General features: G+C 40.4%; 1 protein-coding gene across 1 annotated transcript in view; it reads right to left on the reverse strand.

Moving 5' to 3' along the window:
* Positions 1 to 1,434: 1,434 nt before the first annotated feature.
* The window catches only part of FAM76A (family with sequence similarity 76 member A), a 25,640-nt gene continuing 8,524 nt past the window's right edge, over positions 1,435 to 18,550 (reverse strand). The window contains exons 5-9 of the mRNA XM_004377051.2: positions 16,149 to 16,306; positions 13,201 to 13,287; positions 7,938 to 8,073; positions 4,220 to 4,321; positions 1,435 to 3,683 (exon numbers count right to left, since the gene is read on the reverse strand). Coding sequence (XP_004377108.1) covers positions 3,597 to 3,683; positions 4,220 to 4,321; positions 7,938 to 8,073; positions 13,201 to 13,287; positions 16,149 to 16,306 — 570 coding nt within the window. The 3' untranslated portion in view covers positions 1,435 to 3,596. The remainder of the gene's footprint in view (positions 3,684 to 4,219; positions 4,322 to 7,937; positions 8,074 to 13,200; positions 13,288 to 16,148; positions 16,307 to 18,550) is intronic.

The following is an 18,550-nucleotide window of genomic DNA, read 5'->3' on the forward strand; positions in this document are numbered from 1 at the left end:
TCCTCACAACCGGACCAATATGCAACATCATGATAAACAGAGAAAAGATTGAAGTTGTCAAGGACTTCATATTACTTGGATCCACCATCAACACCCATGGAAGCAGCAGTCAAGAAATCACACTATGTATTGCAAAGGGCAAATCTGCTGCAAAAGACCTCTTAAAGTGTTAAAAAGCAAAGATGTCACCTTGAAGACCAAGGTGTGCCTGACCCAAGCCATGGTGTTTTCAATCGCCTCATACGCATGCAAAAGTTGGACAATGAATATGGAAGACTGAAGAACTGATGCCTTTGAATTGTGGTGTTGGCGAAGCATAGTGAATATGCCATGGACTGCCAAAAGAATGAATATGTCTTGGAAGAAGTACAACCAGAATGCTCCTTAGAAGCAAGTATGGAGAAACTACTTTTCACATACTTTGGACATGTTATCAGCAGGGATCAGTCCTTGGAGAAGGACATCATGCTTGGTAAAGTAGAGGGTCAGTGAAAATGAGGAAGATCCTCAGTGAGATGGATTTACACAGTGGCTGCAACAATAGGCTCAAGCATAACAACCATTGTGTGGATGGCACAGGACTGGGCAATTTTGTTCTGTTGTGCATAGTGTTGCTATGACTCGGAACAGACTTGACGGCACCTAACGACAGCACAACCCAGTGGTTTTTAAGGCTGAATAAATGGATAAATTAAGATAATTCACACAGTAAAGATGGTTATAAACATAGTCTAGAAAACTAATTCTAATTTATTTAGAAAAAATAGGTTGTCTTTCAGTTTTTAGAATGGCTCAGGATGTGAGTCTGAAAGGCACCTGTTTCTAAGTTAAAACCTACTAGCCCAAGGGTTTCATACTAATACATTCTCCTTCACTCATACCTTACAAAGATTCATCCTCTATTATATTCTGAATAATAATGGTAAATATAAAACCAAGGAACGTTGATGTGGCCCAATATTCCCCTAAATGGAAGCTACATGAGGACAGTAACTTTGTGGGTTTTGTTCACTACTATATCCCCATTGCCTAGCACAGTGTCTATCACAAAGCAAGAACTTAATAAGAAATAAAAAGTTTTTCTCTTATGAATATGAAACTCCCTATTAGCACAGTTAGGCTTTCAATTTTTAACTCTACCAACAAGACAGGAGCCCTGGTGGTACAGTGGTTAAGCACTTGGCTGCTACCTGAAAGGTTGGTGGTTCGAATTCACCAGCACTCCACGGGAGAAAGACGACTTAGAGCCTTGGAAACCCTATGGGGCAGTTCTACCCTGTCCTATAGGGTTGCTATGAGTCAGAATCGACTCATCAGCAATGGGTCTGGTTTTAGATTTTTACAAACAAGACAAACTATTTTCCAGGTTGAGGGGAATAATGGGATATGCCTGTTGGTGAACTAGCAAAAAATAATTAAAAATAACATCCAACAATCACACTTGAGAGTCAATATGAATTTTTATTAACACACATTTGTCAAACAAAGTCTGTACAAACCAAAACATTCCTGTTTAAAATGTTCATTGTTACAAACATACAAAGAAACAAAAAGTGTTACCAAAAGTTACCTACTCAGTTTCATGGTAAAACAGTGTCATGATTTTTAGAAACCAAAATGTCAAGACTGAGGTCTCTTGCTTCCCTTTTTGGAACTTATGGAAAGTTAGAAAATGGTGGATTTGCTTTATATTAAATGCCAAGACGTTAAAAAAAGATTTAGTATAAAACTAAGTATGTGTTTATATTGTCATACTTCATCTAACAGGATTTCCCAGCCTTTAAAATTAAAAAAAAAAAAGAACCCTGTCATTTTTTCACAATCTTTTCCCATACTCAATGCAAATACATCTGAAAAATATTATCTGACAGTTGATCGTTACCTAAAAGTTTCTCATTCAGAAAGTTACAAAACTATTTAGCACTGCTGTTTCCCTTACTTAGAAGGGAAAATTACATTCCCTACTAGGGTGATATATACGCAACATGGTCCATTGTTCCTCTAACAAAAGGAAGCCATCCATTTCCAGATCTCTGTCCAATTATGTGCATGGTTCCACTTGTGAGAATGCTATCACAAATGATAGAGCATTTTGCTTCCAGGAAATGCCTAGCAAGTTAAACTTACTTCTACAATTTTGGTAGGCTGAGGTACAAACATCCTCTGCCCTCATGATTACCTCTAACTCTAGTACCCCCCCTGGGTTAATGATTCCAAGACAGATGGTTCTGCTATGTTTCATGGCATACTACACATTCCTAAATTGGGCTAATTCTTTCACAAATATCACACAGAGGACCTGAGAGTATGGCTAGAAATGCAAATTTATCCCCTCTTCTAGAAAAGCAAATCCACATGCCTGCTGACAGAGGTTAAGAAGGGAAGACAGGGCACACACAATTGTGGCTGAGGCCAAGCTGTTCCTGAGAAGTGTCCGTTTTCAATACATTTCCATTAGAAGCAGGGAGTGTGAAGTCTCGGGTGGGTGAGGCATGAGGAGACGGTAAAGTGATATCATTTCTCCCAGTCAGACTCAGAGTCCATATTGAGCAGCTTGTGTTGACCACAGAAATGCTCTGTAGTTCAAATATTACCCCATTTTCAATCTGCTCATATAAAAAAATGCTCTCTGACAATCACCCAGTAAGATATGCAATATAAGCAAGTAAAGGACTTTTTTTTTAAAAAAAGGAAGTGGCAGTGTGAGAATTTAAAATCAATTACATAAAACAATCAAGAAAGGGGTAGGCGAGTGTCCAGTACAACCTGGACAACCTTTCTTTCTGCCTTTACTTAAAAAGACAGACTGTTCAAATCTTTGCTACCGCCCTTAAGTATCTCCTTAAATGCTCTTCCAAGAAATCCTCCAAAAGGCACTTAACTCCATACTTACACATTGAATTATTTCACCTTAGCAATCAGTTTTTAAGACTCCAAGGTAACAAGAAAGAAAAGATCTGTATCTTACTAAAAGCTGGAGAGTAGGACTGTTTTTATCAAGAGGCATCACTTTTACAAGAAGAACTAGCTAGGCTACCATTATTCCTTTATCAAGAAAAAGTTTCTTTTTTAAAAAATAAATAAAACTCTGGCTATACATAGTACAAAGTTCATACATAATATACCTGGAAAAAAACCCAAAAGTATACCCTGAAGCAAAAGGTTTATTGGAGAGAGAAAGCCTCTTCCATTTTACCAAGTCTTAAGGTGGCAGTTTTAGAAGTTCAGAGGGTGGCAGTGATACGTAATTAATGCCAAAGTATTTGCTCATGGGTATGGCAGGATACAATGATGGGGGGAAACTTATTCTGCACATAACACTGAGCAGTGACCACCACAAAAAAACAAAGAGTAGTACCAAGAGAGGGACAGAGAGAAAAAGGAGAGATTAAAACCCCAAACACTCAAGCATGCGGTCATAACACAGCACAAACTAGAGTGTTTCCATTCAGTCAGTCAACTGCAATCGCACAAAGAATATAACTGTAATAAAATAGAGATTTCTTAAGAAAGCTTGCAATTTCCAGAGAACAGCCAGGTCTCCAACCCAAAACCAGCACTCCATCTGCTGTTGCTGGGAGACTCCTGGTGGTCTCTCACGGAGAAGTTATAGCTCCGGACTTCTCAGACTTCTTGCTCTTGGACAAGGCAGCTGCCTGCTTCAGAAGTTCTCGGTTTTTGGCCTAAAATATCAGTGCAATAAGGAGGTTTTAACAGCATAGGACATATTTTTCATGTAGAATAAGTACAGATGCTAAGGCAGACGATGAAGAGGATCAGGAAATAATGACCAAAATTCTAGAGGTAAAAAACACTTGTCACTTGCTTGGTTCAGGAAAAGAAAAAAAAAAACAAGGTTTACTGGAAGTAAGTCACTGTACTTCAATCACTTGGGAGCAGCTATTACAAAAGGATGCTTTATGTAACACAAACAAACCATGGAGTGCCTTAGTGTGCTGGATAAATGGGATTTATAACTCATACATCTGGAATCACATCTGGTTTATACAAAAATCAAAGAACACATTTATTAATTCCACTGTTTATGAAGAAAAAAAAATCAGGACACATCCAGGAGTGAAACAATAAAAATTTTCTATAAGGTAGATTGATGTGATTTGTCAATACTTTGAGAGAAAAAAAAATATCTAAGAGATGGTCATTTAAAATACCATCAGCTAAATACACAAGAGTTACTGCATAAAAAATAAGCAGTTACCTGCAATTGCTCGGTAACTTCTTTGTGGGTTTTCTCCATCTGGTTCATTTTGGCTCTCATCTGAGATTCCTGGTACTGAAAATCAGCCTTCAACTCTGTAATCTGAAGGAAGAAAAGCAGAGTGACCAGAAGAAATTCCTGTGCAGTGAAAAACGTTTTGGTATCACAGAGCTAAATGCTCTCTCACCAAATTAATGAAATCCAGGGTTCTCCTATAGATCCACAACTAAATCAAAACCAAGGAGTTCTATATCCTATTTTTTTCTACTGATTTCCTGACAATTACACAAAATCTTGAAGTAGCATTTCTAACAGTTAACCACTAGTAAACATTCAAAAATTTTAAATACAACTTGTTTTGTAACATTAGTTGCAATCCCCGCAATGTGTCAGCACCCTCCACCTTTCCTTTTCTACCCTGGGTTCTCAGGGTCCATTTGTCCAGTTTTCCTGTCCCTTCCTGCCTCCTTGCCTTTGCTTTTAGGCAGGTGTTGCCCATTTGGTCTCGTATACTTGATTGAACTCAGTACATTCCTCACGTGTGTTACTGTTTTCTTTCTAGGCCTATCTAATCTTTGGCTGAAAGGTGGACTTCGGGAGTGGCTTCAGTTTTGAGTTAGCAGGGCGTCTGGTGGCCATAGTCTCAGGGATTCCTCCAGTCTCTGTCAGACCAGTAAGCCTGGTCTTTTTTTGTGAATTGGAATTTTGTTCTACATTTTCTCCCACTCGCCTGGGACCCTCTATTGTAATTCCTGTCAATGTGGTTGGTGGTGGTAGGTTAGGCACGATCTAGTTCTTCTGAGCTCAGGCGGTGGAGGCTGTGGTTCATGTGGTCCATGAGTCCTTTGGACTAATGTTTTCCCTGTGCCTTTGGTTTTTTTCATTTTCCTTTGCTCCAAACGTGCTAAGACCAATAGCTGTATCTTACATGGCCACTCGCAAGCTTTCAGGACCCCAGACCCTACACATCAAAGTGGGATGTACATTTTCTTTATGAACTATGTTATGCCAATTGACCTAGATGTCCCAAGACCATGGTCCCCAGCCCTCAGCCCCAGTAACTCAGTCCCTCAAGGTGTTTGGATGTGTCTAGGAAGCTTCTATGACTTTGCCTTGGTCAAGCTGTGCTGACTTCTCCTATATTGTGTGTTGTCATTCCCTTCACCGAAGTTAACACTTGTCTACTATCCAGTTAGTGATTTCCCCTCCCCATCCCTCGTAACCATCAAAGATTGTTTCTTTCCTGTGTGTAAACCTTTCCTTGGGTTTTTAAAACAGTGGTCTCATACAATATTTGTCCTTTTGTGGTTGACTTATTTCACTCAGCATAATGCCCCCCAGATTCATCCATGTTATGAGATGTTTCACGGATTCATCATTGTTCTTTATTGTTGCACAGTATTCCATTGGTGTGTATATACCATAGTTCGTTTATCAATTTATCTGTTGATGGGCACTTAGGCTGTTTCCATTTTTTTGCTACTGTGAATAATGCTGCAATGAACATGGGCGTGCATATGTCTATTCGTGTGACAGCTCTTAAATTTCTCTAGGATATATTTCTAGGAGTGGGATTGCTGGATCATATGGTATTTCTATTTCTAGATTTTTAAGGAGGTGCCATATCATTTTCCATAGTGGTTGTACCATTTTACACTCCTACCAGCAGTGCATAAGAGTTCTTCATATATTTAATATACGCCAATGACCCTCTAAATACTCATCTCCAAATAAATCAATGATTATAACACAATATGATCAATATTTTGAGAGACGTCATAGAATAATAATAGCTGCTGCCACTTACTGAAACTTTACCATATTCCAGGCAAACTTTTCTGATTATTTCATTCAATCCTTATGATAACCCTGTGGGGTAATACTATCCTTCCCATTTTATAGATGGGAAAACCAAAGCTTAGAGAGCACTAAGTAACATGGCCAAAATCATACATAGCATTAGCAAGTGGCAGAGTTGGAATTCAGACCCCAGGCCTCCTCCTGTTGACTATGCTATTAACGGAGCACAGACAAGGACATCTAAATCAGAGAGGTGACGTGTGAGCTGAGTTTTAACGTACAAGTAGCAACTGGCCAAGTGAGGTAAGAAGAGTATCCAAGCAAAGAGAACAGTATGGGCATAGGCAGAGACAAGCGAGAGACTGTTCAAATGACTGACGAGGGTGGAGGATGACAGGAGATGAGGCTAGAGACAGGCAAGCATGATGCAGAAGAGCCTGTGTTCCAAGCCAAGCCTGGAAGCTATGGGAAACAATCTACTATTTGTTTTTGCTCCTTTTAAAACTGTAACTTTGCAAAACAGTACAAACAAGTATTCATTTTATGTCTGTTTTGCAAAAGTCCTTTTATATTCCTTTCTAATCTAGTCCATGAAGAGAATATACTTGGGTCCACTTCCATCTGACAGGCACGTAGTAAAGTGGAAACAATATGGGTCTCTTCCCATGACTCTCCACCTTACTGGCAGGAGGAAGCATAGCACAGTAGAAAGAACGGTAGAGTCAAAAAGACCTAGGTTCATTCCCTTGCTCTGCCACTTACTAGCTGCGTGATTTGAACATGTTATTTAACCTTTTTAAGTCTGTTTCCTTACCTGTAAAATGAGGTAGAAAGTAGACGGAAAGAATGCATGTTAAGTATTTAACATATGTTTTTGTTAGCCATTCAGAACGAATCACAGTGTTCTGAATTTGGGGATTGGAACCCTAACAGGAAGAATATTGGAAAAATTCTTCATCTGTGACATGATAATAATAATCCTACCTCAAAGGGTTGGTATAAGGATAAATGAGTTAATACATATAAAGCACTTAGGATAGAGCCAGGTGTGTAGTAAGTATCCAATGAAAGTTAACTATGATTGTTATTGTTATTAATATATTAAGGCAAAAATGAGATACTCTCCAAGAACGTGAAAATAAGATAAATACTAGACATAAATCAGAACAAAGATGTAAAAAGTTCCCTTAAAGAGAGAGGATGTCTCTCAGACTAGAATAAGTCCCCACTGAAGATATTAACATGTTTAAAGAGTTGGTCACTCAGGAAATGAGTTGTCAGCAATGGAAGCAAAGTGACAGTACAGTCATGGAGGAGGGCCCACCTGAGAACTGTCCAGGGAGGAGGGAGACCTGGTCCACATACTTTTAAGTATTACTGTCCCACAGACACGGCCATCCCAATAATAGAGATGGAAGCATCAGGTGCTCAGCCTGAGAGCATTAAACACTCCAATCGCATAACTACTTTCTCTTATCCCGAACTCCATGCTCATTCAGCAACCTTCTGGTTACAACCTGGCTTCCAAGGCAGTCCATGCTGAGATGTGTAGTATTGTCATGCTCCCTACTCTGAATTAAGAGGTGGACATTGTGGTTTTATACAATTATCTCTGTGAGCTTCGTTAACATGAATCCTCCTTGAGAAGTGGAAGTTCCTCCAAATGCTGAGAAAAATCTACTTTCTGAAGCCACTTGACTGAAGTGGATTCACCAAGGTAATACCATCCCATGAGTCATCGTGGCAGACAGCTAGCCTCTCCCCCAAGATATCCCAACCTTGCCATGGGAGCTCTCTCTCCAAGTATCAGTGGTTAAATACCCAACAAATATCAGTTAAAAAGAGTTAGCATCATGTCCCATACCACATATCTTACCCTGGCATCATTCTGGTCTGACATGCATTAACTAAACCATACCTTCTTCTCTTTCTCTAAAATCATTTGATCCTTTTGATGCAGCATCTTCTTCAGAGTAGCCACTTCTTCCTTTAGTTGGGCAATGATGACAAAGTGGTCAGTGCCTGGTGAGTCCAGAGCCAGGTCTGGGGAAAAGCTGATCGGAAAAATGGAGGGGGAAGAACCATAACTTGGACGGATAAACTTTCACCTGAAGATGCATCTTACACACTTGACTGCAAGCTCCTCAAGGGCAAGAGCAACTATCTGAATTCCCAGCATCAAGCACAATGCCCCATACACACCAGATTCAACAGTATTTGTTACCTGCGCTTGTAAGGTGGTCATTAGGTAACTATGCCTAATCAAAACTACAACCCAACAACATTCCAGCAGCATCTTCTCTCACATTCAAGACTAAACTAAATGTCACATCACAGTATCACAAGAGCCAAGGATATTCTGTTTAAGGTTCACTGAAGATCCCCAATGATTCATAGAAGGACAATCTTAGTTCACGATTAGGTAATTTCCCTAGACTTCTGGACGAATTAAATTGTAAGCTTGTGCTTTCTTCTTTACCACTCCCCACAGAGCTCATCTTTCGGCCCTTTGTCTTTTCCATGCTCAAGGCACTGTGATTTGGTGTAGCTGCTGAGGAGCTACTGCATTCCACCCCAGGAGCAGTCCTTTTTTAAAATGATAGAGACTAAATTCATAGGAAGGAAGCCAACTTACCTTCCACTACAGTTTACCCACTGTCATTTTCAATATCAAGAATTCTGTGACAGTTGGGAAAGGAACAAGGAGGTGGCAAACTCCAGACAGAGTCACATCACCACCTGGGTTTTCAACAGATTCCTCCCAGTGGTGTGAGCACTCCATTTGGTCAAAGTGCCAAGTGAACTCTACATATGTCCTTTTGGTAGTCTCTTAACTGGGACCAGTTTCAGGAAATCTGTGAACCCCTAAAATTGTATGCACAATGGGTGTTTTCCGGGGTAAGGATCCATAGCTTTCATTGGCTGCTCAGTGGTGTCTCAGACCCAAAACAACCCTGGTCTGCAAGGTTAAACCCTGCCCTTCACTTGAAACTTCCCAAAGGAAGCTCTTTACTTTTCTCAGGGCAACCTTTAAGGTAAAACACAACTCTAATGGCTTTTCCTGAACAGCGAAATACTGATTCCCAGCTCCCAGTATCAACAAAGCAATGGCTCATAGTTTCCCTTGCTGTTGGTTCTTTCCTACATTCTAAACCACATCTAATAACCAGCACTTCTCTATACAGGTAGAAGCTCCAAATAGCAAGTCTAACCACTGGACTACACTTCCCTACAGTTACCAAGTCAAATATTTCTATGGCTAGAAGTGGAAGAAGTAGTCCATTGATAAGAATATTCTCCCTCAGCCTGCATGAATCATATGAGAAGAATATCAGATGAAGAGATAAATTAATGCTTTCATAATTGATGAACATGCAGAATTACTGGAAAACAAAAAGAAAATGCAACATAATTCAAACAAAACATGCAGGAGAAAGAAAACAGTTGAAAGGGCTCATGAGAGTCTCCACTGATTTCAGATCTGGAAGTGTCTTCACATCTATTTCAGTACTCCCCAAGGGACTGTCTTCCCTCAACCCAAAAGAGTCTATTTAAATCCTTAACTAGTGTGATGAATGGAGTAATGGAAGGAACTTCCTGTTGTCCCCAAAGCTCCTAATGCTTTGCTTTCCCTGCTTCTTGAGAGAGGGCTCTGCCCCCACACCAATAAACTGTTGGACTAAATTAGTCCTGAAGCCCTGGTGGTGTAGTAGTTAAGAGCTCGGCTGCTAACTAGAAGGCTGGCAGTTCAAATCCACCAGCTGGCTCCTTGGAAACCCTATGGGGAAGTTCTACTCTGTCCTATAGGGTCGCTATGAGTCGGAATCGACTAGATGACAGCAGGTTGGGTTTGTTTTTTTGTTTGTTTTATCTTGTGTTAGGGTCAAACCTCTTTAACTCTCTATCTCCTGGTTCAATGAGAACTGCTGGGAATCAAAATGAAAAAATATGTTAGCAAGGCAGAAAATCAAATCCTGTCTCTTTCCAAATACCTCCAGTGATAGGGAACTCACTACTTCTCCAGGAAGCTTGCTATCTTTTCTAAAAGCTTTTAATATAAGAACAATCTTCCTCAGGTTGAACCAAAACCTGCACCCCTGTTGTTCTACTCGTTGGACCTGGGATTGTCCTCAAAGGCCACACAGAGCAAGTCTAATCTCTCCAGCATAATTCAAGGGAGAATAAAATAAAATATGGAGAAGAGGAAAGAATGTCCTTTAGAAACAATGAACCACAAGGTTTGCCTGGGCACCACCCACTGTTGAGACTGCATTTGTATTGCCTTGCGGAACAACAGACAAATATGATTAAAAAGCAGCCAGTGCTACCACCAATGACTGTCCTAACACGGAACACAACAGAGAGTCCCTGACAGAGCACGAGAAAAGTGGGGTGCAGAACTCAAATTCTAGTAAAAAGATCAGACTTACTGGTCTGACTGAGACTGGAATAACCCTCGAAGCCACAGCCCCTGGACACTGTGTTAACCCAGAACTAAAACTATTCCTGAAGCCCACTCTTCAGACAAAGATTAGACTGGACTATAAAATATAAAATAATACTCATGACGACCGTGCTTCTTAGCTCAAGTAGATACATGAGACTAAATGGGCAGCTTCTGTACGGAGGCAGGATGAGAATGCAGAAAGGGACAGGAGCTGGTTGGATGGACACGGGAAACCCGGGATGGAAAAGGGGAGTGTGCTGTCACATTATAGTGATTGCAACTAGTGTCACATAACAATATGTGTATAAATTTTTGCACGAGAAATTAACTTGCGCTGTAAACTTTTACCTAAAGCACAATTAAAAAAAAAAAAAAGCAGTCAGTGTATGTGCTCAGGGAAGGCTAGAAATGAACCTAGATTTTCCTCAAATCAAAGTTTTTGTTACAACTTTAACAAACTAGAAAACATTGACAGAAAGGCTATGGATTTTGTAGGATACTAAAAAATAAGTAAAAAGACTAAGTAAGGCATCTTATAAATATAAAACAATTAGAGAAAGCTAAGATAATGTGTTCTATCTATATGACAGGGAAGGCTGATAAAGAAGGGGACGAGGAAAAATAATAAAATATGCCTCAATTATTATGAAATAAGTAAGAGAGGAGAATGTGGTAGTATAAAAAAGTCTGTGGAAAAGTATTAGGGAGCAACTTGCAGAAGACATGAAGAAATAAATATTAAAGGGCATAAATTAAAAAGTATTTCAATATTTTCAAAGTGAGGTCTGGAAAGTAAATTATGTGATTAATTAAAAACTGTGAGGCAGATACAAGATATTTTCGAAACAAGACTGCTAACACTTGGTACAGAAGTCAAAATAAATATACAATGAAAATTCTTTGATTTGCAGGACATTAACGAAGGACTGTCAAACAAAGGATTGTCAGAACGCTTTTTTCAAAGTGAAGGAAAAGCAGGAAAACACACAAAAAGTAAAAAGGATAGAAAAAACGTAATTTACCTCATGCTGTGAACATTCAACAGAAAGAAATGCAAACAAGCGGACTAGACTGTTAAAATTGCTAATGGAGGAAAATTCAAATGGAATTGTATATGTATGAAAATAATTTTTGTAGCAGCAGAAAACGTTTGCCAAATTAAAAAAGTTCCTTAAAAAAAATCAGCATGTACATTTCAAGAGAATGATCTTTTCACATCTTTTTCAGAGGACATTATGAAAGACCATATACCTAAGTCACCAAGAATCAGCATCCTACTTGAGGAAAATAGTCACTGCTGGTGACCAAATGCAATCAAATAGTCTAAACAGAAAGTCTGAGCTTTAGCTTGGTATATCCATAGCAATGGACAGCAAGAATAGCAGCAGTATCTCAAAAATAAAATAAGCTAATAGAAGGTAACCTTTATAAGGACTGGTTGGTTAAACTAAGTGCTACGAACGAGCTTTTCCCAGGTGGTTCCAACAGAGCCTGGGTCATAAATAATCACACAACAGAGATGATGAATCTTCAAGGCCCAGATCTTGGCTGAGGCCTTTATAAAGCTCGGCATCAGACAAGCTCATCCACTGAAGCAGTTTTTGCAGGATCACATCCTGGAAGTGGTGATGGGACAACCTGTGCCCCATCTACTTCTTTCAGAATGGCTGCCCAGAGAAACAGTAAAGCTGACCAGAAAGATGGTCTTTATGGCTCCTTCCTCTATGTAATCTGAATATCTAAATCACACATTTCCAGGAGATTCAATTCAAGAAGTTTAAAAACAATAAACTGGTTGTCAAGAAGACACCTTGTAGGATCTGAAATCAAGTTAATGGAAGAGGTGCACTTCAGAAACATTTTGTACTTCTCTAAATAAACAAAATTCAGCCCCGGTAAGTCCATATGCGGGTCTACTCCCATATCCACCACTGGCTGGGAGGTAGAACCATGAAGGAGGGGTTTCCACAATGGAGATGACTCCAAGGATTTTAGGGAAGAGTATGTGAGGTGGTCTCACTTCAGGATGCCCAGGTCTGGAGGAACAGGAAAATGGTTGGCCCCAAGACTCTGTTGGGAAGCAGCCCACTGGACCAACCCAGACAGGGCACTCTGGATATTAGGACAAAGCAGCTCATAAGAAGAAGCATCGCTGAGATGGAGAGAGGAAAGTGAGGAATAAAAATATGCATTTAGACAGGCTTAAAATGAAATAAAAATATTTAAATGCATCTCATTGTTTTCTGATCTGGCATCTGCATTGCTCTGTCTTTCTGAATGCTAAGGAAGCACGATTATCCCTCACAGACTGAGCAACACTGCCTTCGCTCCAACTTGTCTGTGCTCTGCCTCCCGAGACTGACTGATGCCCTGCCTGGTACAGGCTACAAACACAGATCACAGCGAAAAGTGTCCAGCTGTTGACTTCTTAGAACTAGCATGGGGAAGTTATTTCGTGAACTAATTGTTAACTAATTCAAGATGTTATTAAATTTGGTTATAAGTTACTGTCTTTTAATGACGAGATCTGATGTATAAACAAAAATCAGGAATACTTGTTTATAGATATCAAGTGGCTGGTATAGCACCTGCAGGAGGTTTGCCACAGACTAGTTCCAAGGCACACCTTAAAATGTCCTCCTGTCTCAGGAACTGTGTATATTTATATATTTCAAGCAGAAGCATGTGCACACACACACATACACACACACACACACATTCCATCTTGGCCTACCTGTCTCCATTGGTTGTGATTGACTCAAACTTGGACTTTTTCTTTGGGATTTCATTTTGGATTGAAGACGTAGAAAGTGTTTTCTGGCTTTGAAAGGCAAAAATAGAAAGGCACTCATTAGAAATCAAAGAATACTAAAACATCACAATGAAATTCTGTCAAATGGGACCAATGTGAGAAAGTAGTTCTTCTATGCAAGAGCTAATTATTCTTGATTATTAACATCCACCCAGGTACTGATTTTGTAAGTCCTGGATACATGAACTGCTAGTTTCCACTGGACCAAAAAAAAAAAATTCTTGGCCTTAATAAATGTTACCTGGCTTTTTATTAAGAACCATGAGAACAGAATCAACAAAAATTCAGTAAGAAATATAATCTCACAGTTGAAAAAGTACCTTTACATTCACTGTCTCACACGTATCTTGTGATTCTGTGAGGAATACACAAGGTATTATATCTACTTTTCAGAAACTGAGGCTCATCAAAGTTAACTGACCTACCCAAGGATAGTCACAGCTGTTCAGTAATGGGGCTAGGACTAGAAATCAGGTCTACATATTTCAACTCCTAGTCCAGTTCTTCATTGCTCTGTGAAACTACTGATATCTGAATCCCACAAAAAGACAAAAACTCAGTTTTATCCTCAGTAAGTTCATGCCCTAAAACTGATGCTGAAAGAGAAGCTAAAAGTCTGTGAGCTGCAACCCTTTCAACTTTGATGGATGCCCAACTGCCAAATGCAAAGGATACCACAGACCTTTTCTTACCTGACCTCTCTTTAATACTGATACCACTGACCACATCATCCTTCTTGAAACTTTCTCCTCACTTGGTCATCCTTCTACTTTTGTGATTGCTGCTTCTTAAGTCTCTGTCCATCCCTTAAAATATTAAGGGCTTCTAGAGTTGTGTTCTCAGCCTCCAGCCTAAGTTATATTATCCAAGAGCATGCTTTTAACAACTCCGTATCACAGTGATCAGAAATGGTGTTTCCCAGATCACCTGCATGAGAATCATCTGGGATGCTTATAAAACAATACAGATTCCTGAACTCTATCCTAGATTATACTAAATTAAACTCTGGGGTGGGGTCCCAGAAATCTGCATTTTTAAATAATCTCTACTCCCCATGATTCTTTTATAATATCAATGGCCCATGTTCTGATGACTCTGTCCATTCTCTTGCTCCTGCCCAAGTCTCTCTTCTGAGTTCTAGGCTAAATCCTGACTAAATAATTCCTCCTGGTGCTGCAAACTCAGTTTTTGAAAACTGAACTTCTTCTCATCTCTCCTTCCTATAGTCTCTCTCAGTTAAGCATCTACGCATCTACCCATGTAAGAAACCTGCAAATTACCCCTGACTCACCCAGCTCTGGTCCAACTATCTGTTCACCAAATTATCTAAGTTTCTCGTAATTCTCCCTCCAAAGTATCTCCCTGAATCTGCCTCTTCCCATTTTCATCTTCACTGCCATCGCCTCAGTTGAGGTTCTTGTTTTATCATCTCTTACCTGGATTCTTATCAAAGCTTCTTAATTAACCCCCAGTCCCTTTTTCCTCCAGTGTACTCTCCACGCTAGTCAGGGTTAATTTTCTTTAGTGCAGATTTGGTCCTTCTCCTGCAGAGGTCCCTCCAGTGGCTTCCAACTGATGCTCCTTACCTGGTCTGCAGGACCCTATTTCCTGACATTCCCCAGCTCCCAACCATAAGCTCCAGCAACACAAAAGGACTTGCAGTTCTCCAGGGTTCTGCGTGGGTTTGTGCCCCCCGTGCCTTTGCAAATGCTCCTCCCTCAGCCTAGGATGCCTCTGCCCCATTCCTTATCTGGTGATTCTGATTCATCCTAAGATCCAGTTCCAACATCAGCCCTTCTCCAAGCCTTCCTTGCCTGACTTCCCTAGGTAGTTAATTATTACTGCCTCTCACACCTGTATCTTGACATATTTCCACTGTGGTGTTCATCACATTACACTGCAATGATTTGATTGCAGGTCTGTCTTTCCCACTAGACTGCATGCTTCTGGAGAGGAGAATGACTGTTTTATTCATCTATGCATTCCCAGCAGAGTCCCTACACGGGAGGTACTTAAAACATTTCCGGAATGAACAAATAAAATCATAATGGTAATAAAAAAATTAAAATGTACAGAATGCTTCCTATATGCCAGTTGTCAAACTAATCACTATGCATGTACTATGTAATTAATCTTCATAACAACCGCATGAAGCAATACTCTTATTTCCCTCATTTTACAGGTAAGAAAACTTGTCTAAGATCCCACACAGAGAATTTCACAGAGCCAGGATTCAATCCAGAGCCAGAACTCTTAACAACACTGCAGATACTCTGTAAGGAAGCTTAAGATGATAGCAAAAGGACATCTTTTGACTGGATCCCACAAGGACAAACCTAGTACATCTATCAACATTCCTGGCCAAATAAGCACAAAAAAGGCTTTTGTCCCTCAGAAAGTGAAATGTCCAATCTTCTAGGGAGATAACCCACTCCAAAAAAAACAAACAAACTCATTGCCATCAAGTCAATTCCGACTCATAGTGACGCTAAAGAACAGAGTAGAACTGCCCCAACGGGTTTCTAAGGAGCGCCTGGTGGATTCAAACTGCTGACCTTTTGGTTAGCAGCTGTAATTCTGAGCCACTGTGCCACAAGGGCTCCAACTCACTCTAGGGGTAAGGAAAACACTACATGTAAAACTAGAGTAGGTTCCATAAATGTTTCAGACACAATACAAGTTAAGGAGTCTCTCTGGCCCTTTAAAGACACATAAATTGTAAAATATGACAAATTTTCCCTGTAGGCTAGCAACGAGAGAGAAAAGAAAAGGAAAATGTATACAAAATGGCATTGTCCGTGACTGACTGTAAGAGTAGTATATCTGACCTGTCAGCACCTCTAGTCCTGTCTCATGCATCTTGGGGTTACCTGTTGTAATGGCTGCCACCACTCAGTCGACTGTACTGCTCCTTCTCCTGCTGGCCGGCACGGGAAGAGCTGCTCAGGTGCTTCCTCTGCTCTTTGGTCTTCTGAAGGACCCGTTTATATGAAAGTGTGCACAGCCAACACAGCAATTTCCCATCTACCTGAAGACCAGGAGAGAAAGATAAAGAGGGAGGAATATAGCACTAAGGGCGAGGGCACTGTGCTGGGAGCCAGAGCCCCTGGACTGAGTACCAGCTCTGCCACTTATGAGCTGTGCCACCTTAGGTAAGTCCCTTGAGCTCTCTCAGGCTCAGTCTCCTCATCTGTAAAATGAGGGATAATGACAGTACCTACCTCCAAGGGCTGTTGCAAGGATTTCGTGACATAATGTCATTAAAGCAATCCAGCAGGATGCCAGGCACATAAAAGCTGCTTAACAAATATCAGCTGCTAATTTCATGTACCTTTTTGTTCTGTTTTCCTCTAACTTAGCAAACAGAGACCAGAGCAAAGTTCCCACAAGAATTTCAAACGACACAAACATTATGGAAAACTCAGCAGGGAGAAGAAAAGACGGAAGATGAAATGTAAAGTCTATACTTCAGTTTTAATACCTTGTAAATGGTTCACAAAATGGGATGCTGGATACCTTTTCTCAGACGGAAAGGATGCCCTGAGAAAAAGACCAATGGGCGAGTAGCTTCCAGGGCCCAGACCTAGTGGTGGTCTACCATGGCACTTTGCTGAACCAGAAAAAGTCAACTTCCTTGGGCAGATGCAGCTCTGCACCAGGGACCAGGGTGCAAGGCTAGGAAAGCAGAGTGTGGCTTCCACAACCCTCTGAAGCTGGAATACCTTTGTGCAAAACCATTTGTAGAGCAGCTAGAGCCAGAGGTGAGGCAGCAGGACTGACTGGAATTACTCCCGCTGGGGCAGGACTGTACTGATATTTTATGGAATTTTATAGTTTTCACTTATTCCTGAAATTAGATCTTATGTCCCATTATGAATGGAAACCCTATGGGGCAGTTCCACCCTGTCCTATGAGTCACTATGAGTCAGAACTGACTCGACGGCAATGGGTCTGGTTTGGTTTTTGGTACACTGACTTAAATGTAGCCCCTACCTGCCTCTATAACCTCATTTCCTTTCTCTTCCCCTTGTTCACTCTGCCTTCTTTCTGTTCTTCTCATGTGCCAAGCTCATTGCCACCTCAGGGTCTTTTCATAGCTGGCCTCTCTTCCTGGAATCTTTGCCCTCCAGAGCTTCCCACAGCTGCTACGTTCTCATCATTCTAGTTTCAGCTCAAATGTTCCTGCCTCAGAGGTCCTCCTGATTGCCCAATCTAAATTGGTCTCTCCAGTCACTTTTAAAGATCTTTAAGTATACTCATGCTGTTGTTGTTGTTAGCTAACATCAAGTCGCCGGCCTCATGGTGACCCCACGTGTTACAAAGTAGACGGGCTTCATAGGGTTTTCTTGGCTGCAATCTTTACAGAAGCAAAGCCACTGGATGGGTTCAAACTGCCAACCTCTAGGTTAGCAGATGATAGCAAACTGCTTGCGCCACCCAGCTCCTCTCCCGTCACTCTATTATATACTCTCTTTTCTCTACAGCACTTATATCGAAAATCTGTGTTCATATGTTTCCTTGTTTGTTCTTACCCATCTCTCTCCCAATTACACAAATATAAGCTCTGTCAGAGGAAGGTCTCGTCTGTCTAGTTCATTAGTGCATTTACAATACCTAACAGTGCTTGGTTTAGAATAGGATTTAATGGCTAATAAATGTATAAATGTACTTTGAGACCAGACTTCAATCTGGTTCATTTCATGGTTCTGAAATACAGCCTGAAGGCCTGATTTTAAAACACTACAGAAGGCCTTGCCGAGGAAAGAGCTTTCACTGAAGAAGGGTTTGAAAACAAGGTAATTCCACTAAAAGAGAGCATTATACATAAAAATCACACACAGGACCACAGTACACTTTATTTTAGATCTCTTCCAAACCTCCCGTCAAGACATAAACTTTAAAAATACAAGGTCACCCTCTGAGAATAAAACTATTGGAAATAAATAATCAAAGCTAGCATTGATTGAGTACTTCTCATCTATCAGATTCTGTTCTAACGGGCTTTACACATAACTCAGCCTTCAGAAAGTTCTGCTCAGCCCCATTTACAGATGAGGAAACTGAGGCACTCACAGATTACCTTGCCCGAAGTCACATGGCTAATAAGTAACGGAACCAAGATTTTAACCCAGGTATTCCGAGCCCAGATCATCCACTTTCTTTTTTTTTATTTTTATTTTTTATTGTACTTCAGGTGAAGGTTTACAGAATGAGTAGATTCTCATGAAACAGTAGTACACATATTGTTTTATGACATTGGTTAACAACCCCA

The sequence above is a fragment of the Trichechus manatus genome, unplaced genomic scaffold, assembly GCF_000243295.1.
Source record: "Trichechus manatus latirostris isolate Lorelei unplaced genomic scaffold, TriManLat1.0 scaffold00048, whole genome shotgun sequence".
In the NCBI taxonomy this organism is placed as follows: domain Eukaryota; kingdom Metazoa; phylum Chordata; class Mammalia; order Sirenia; family Trichechidae; genus Trichechus; species Trichechus manatus.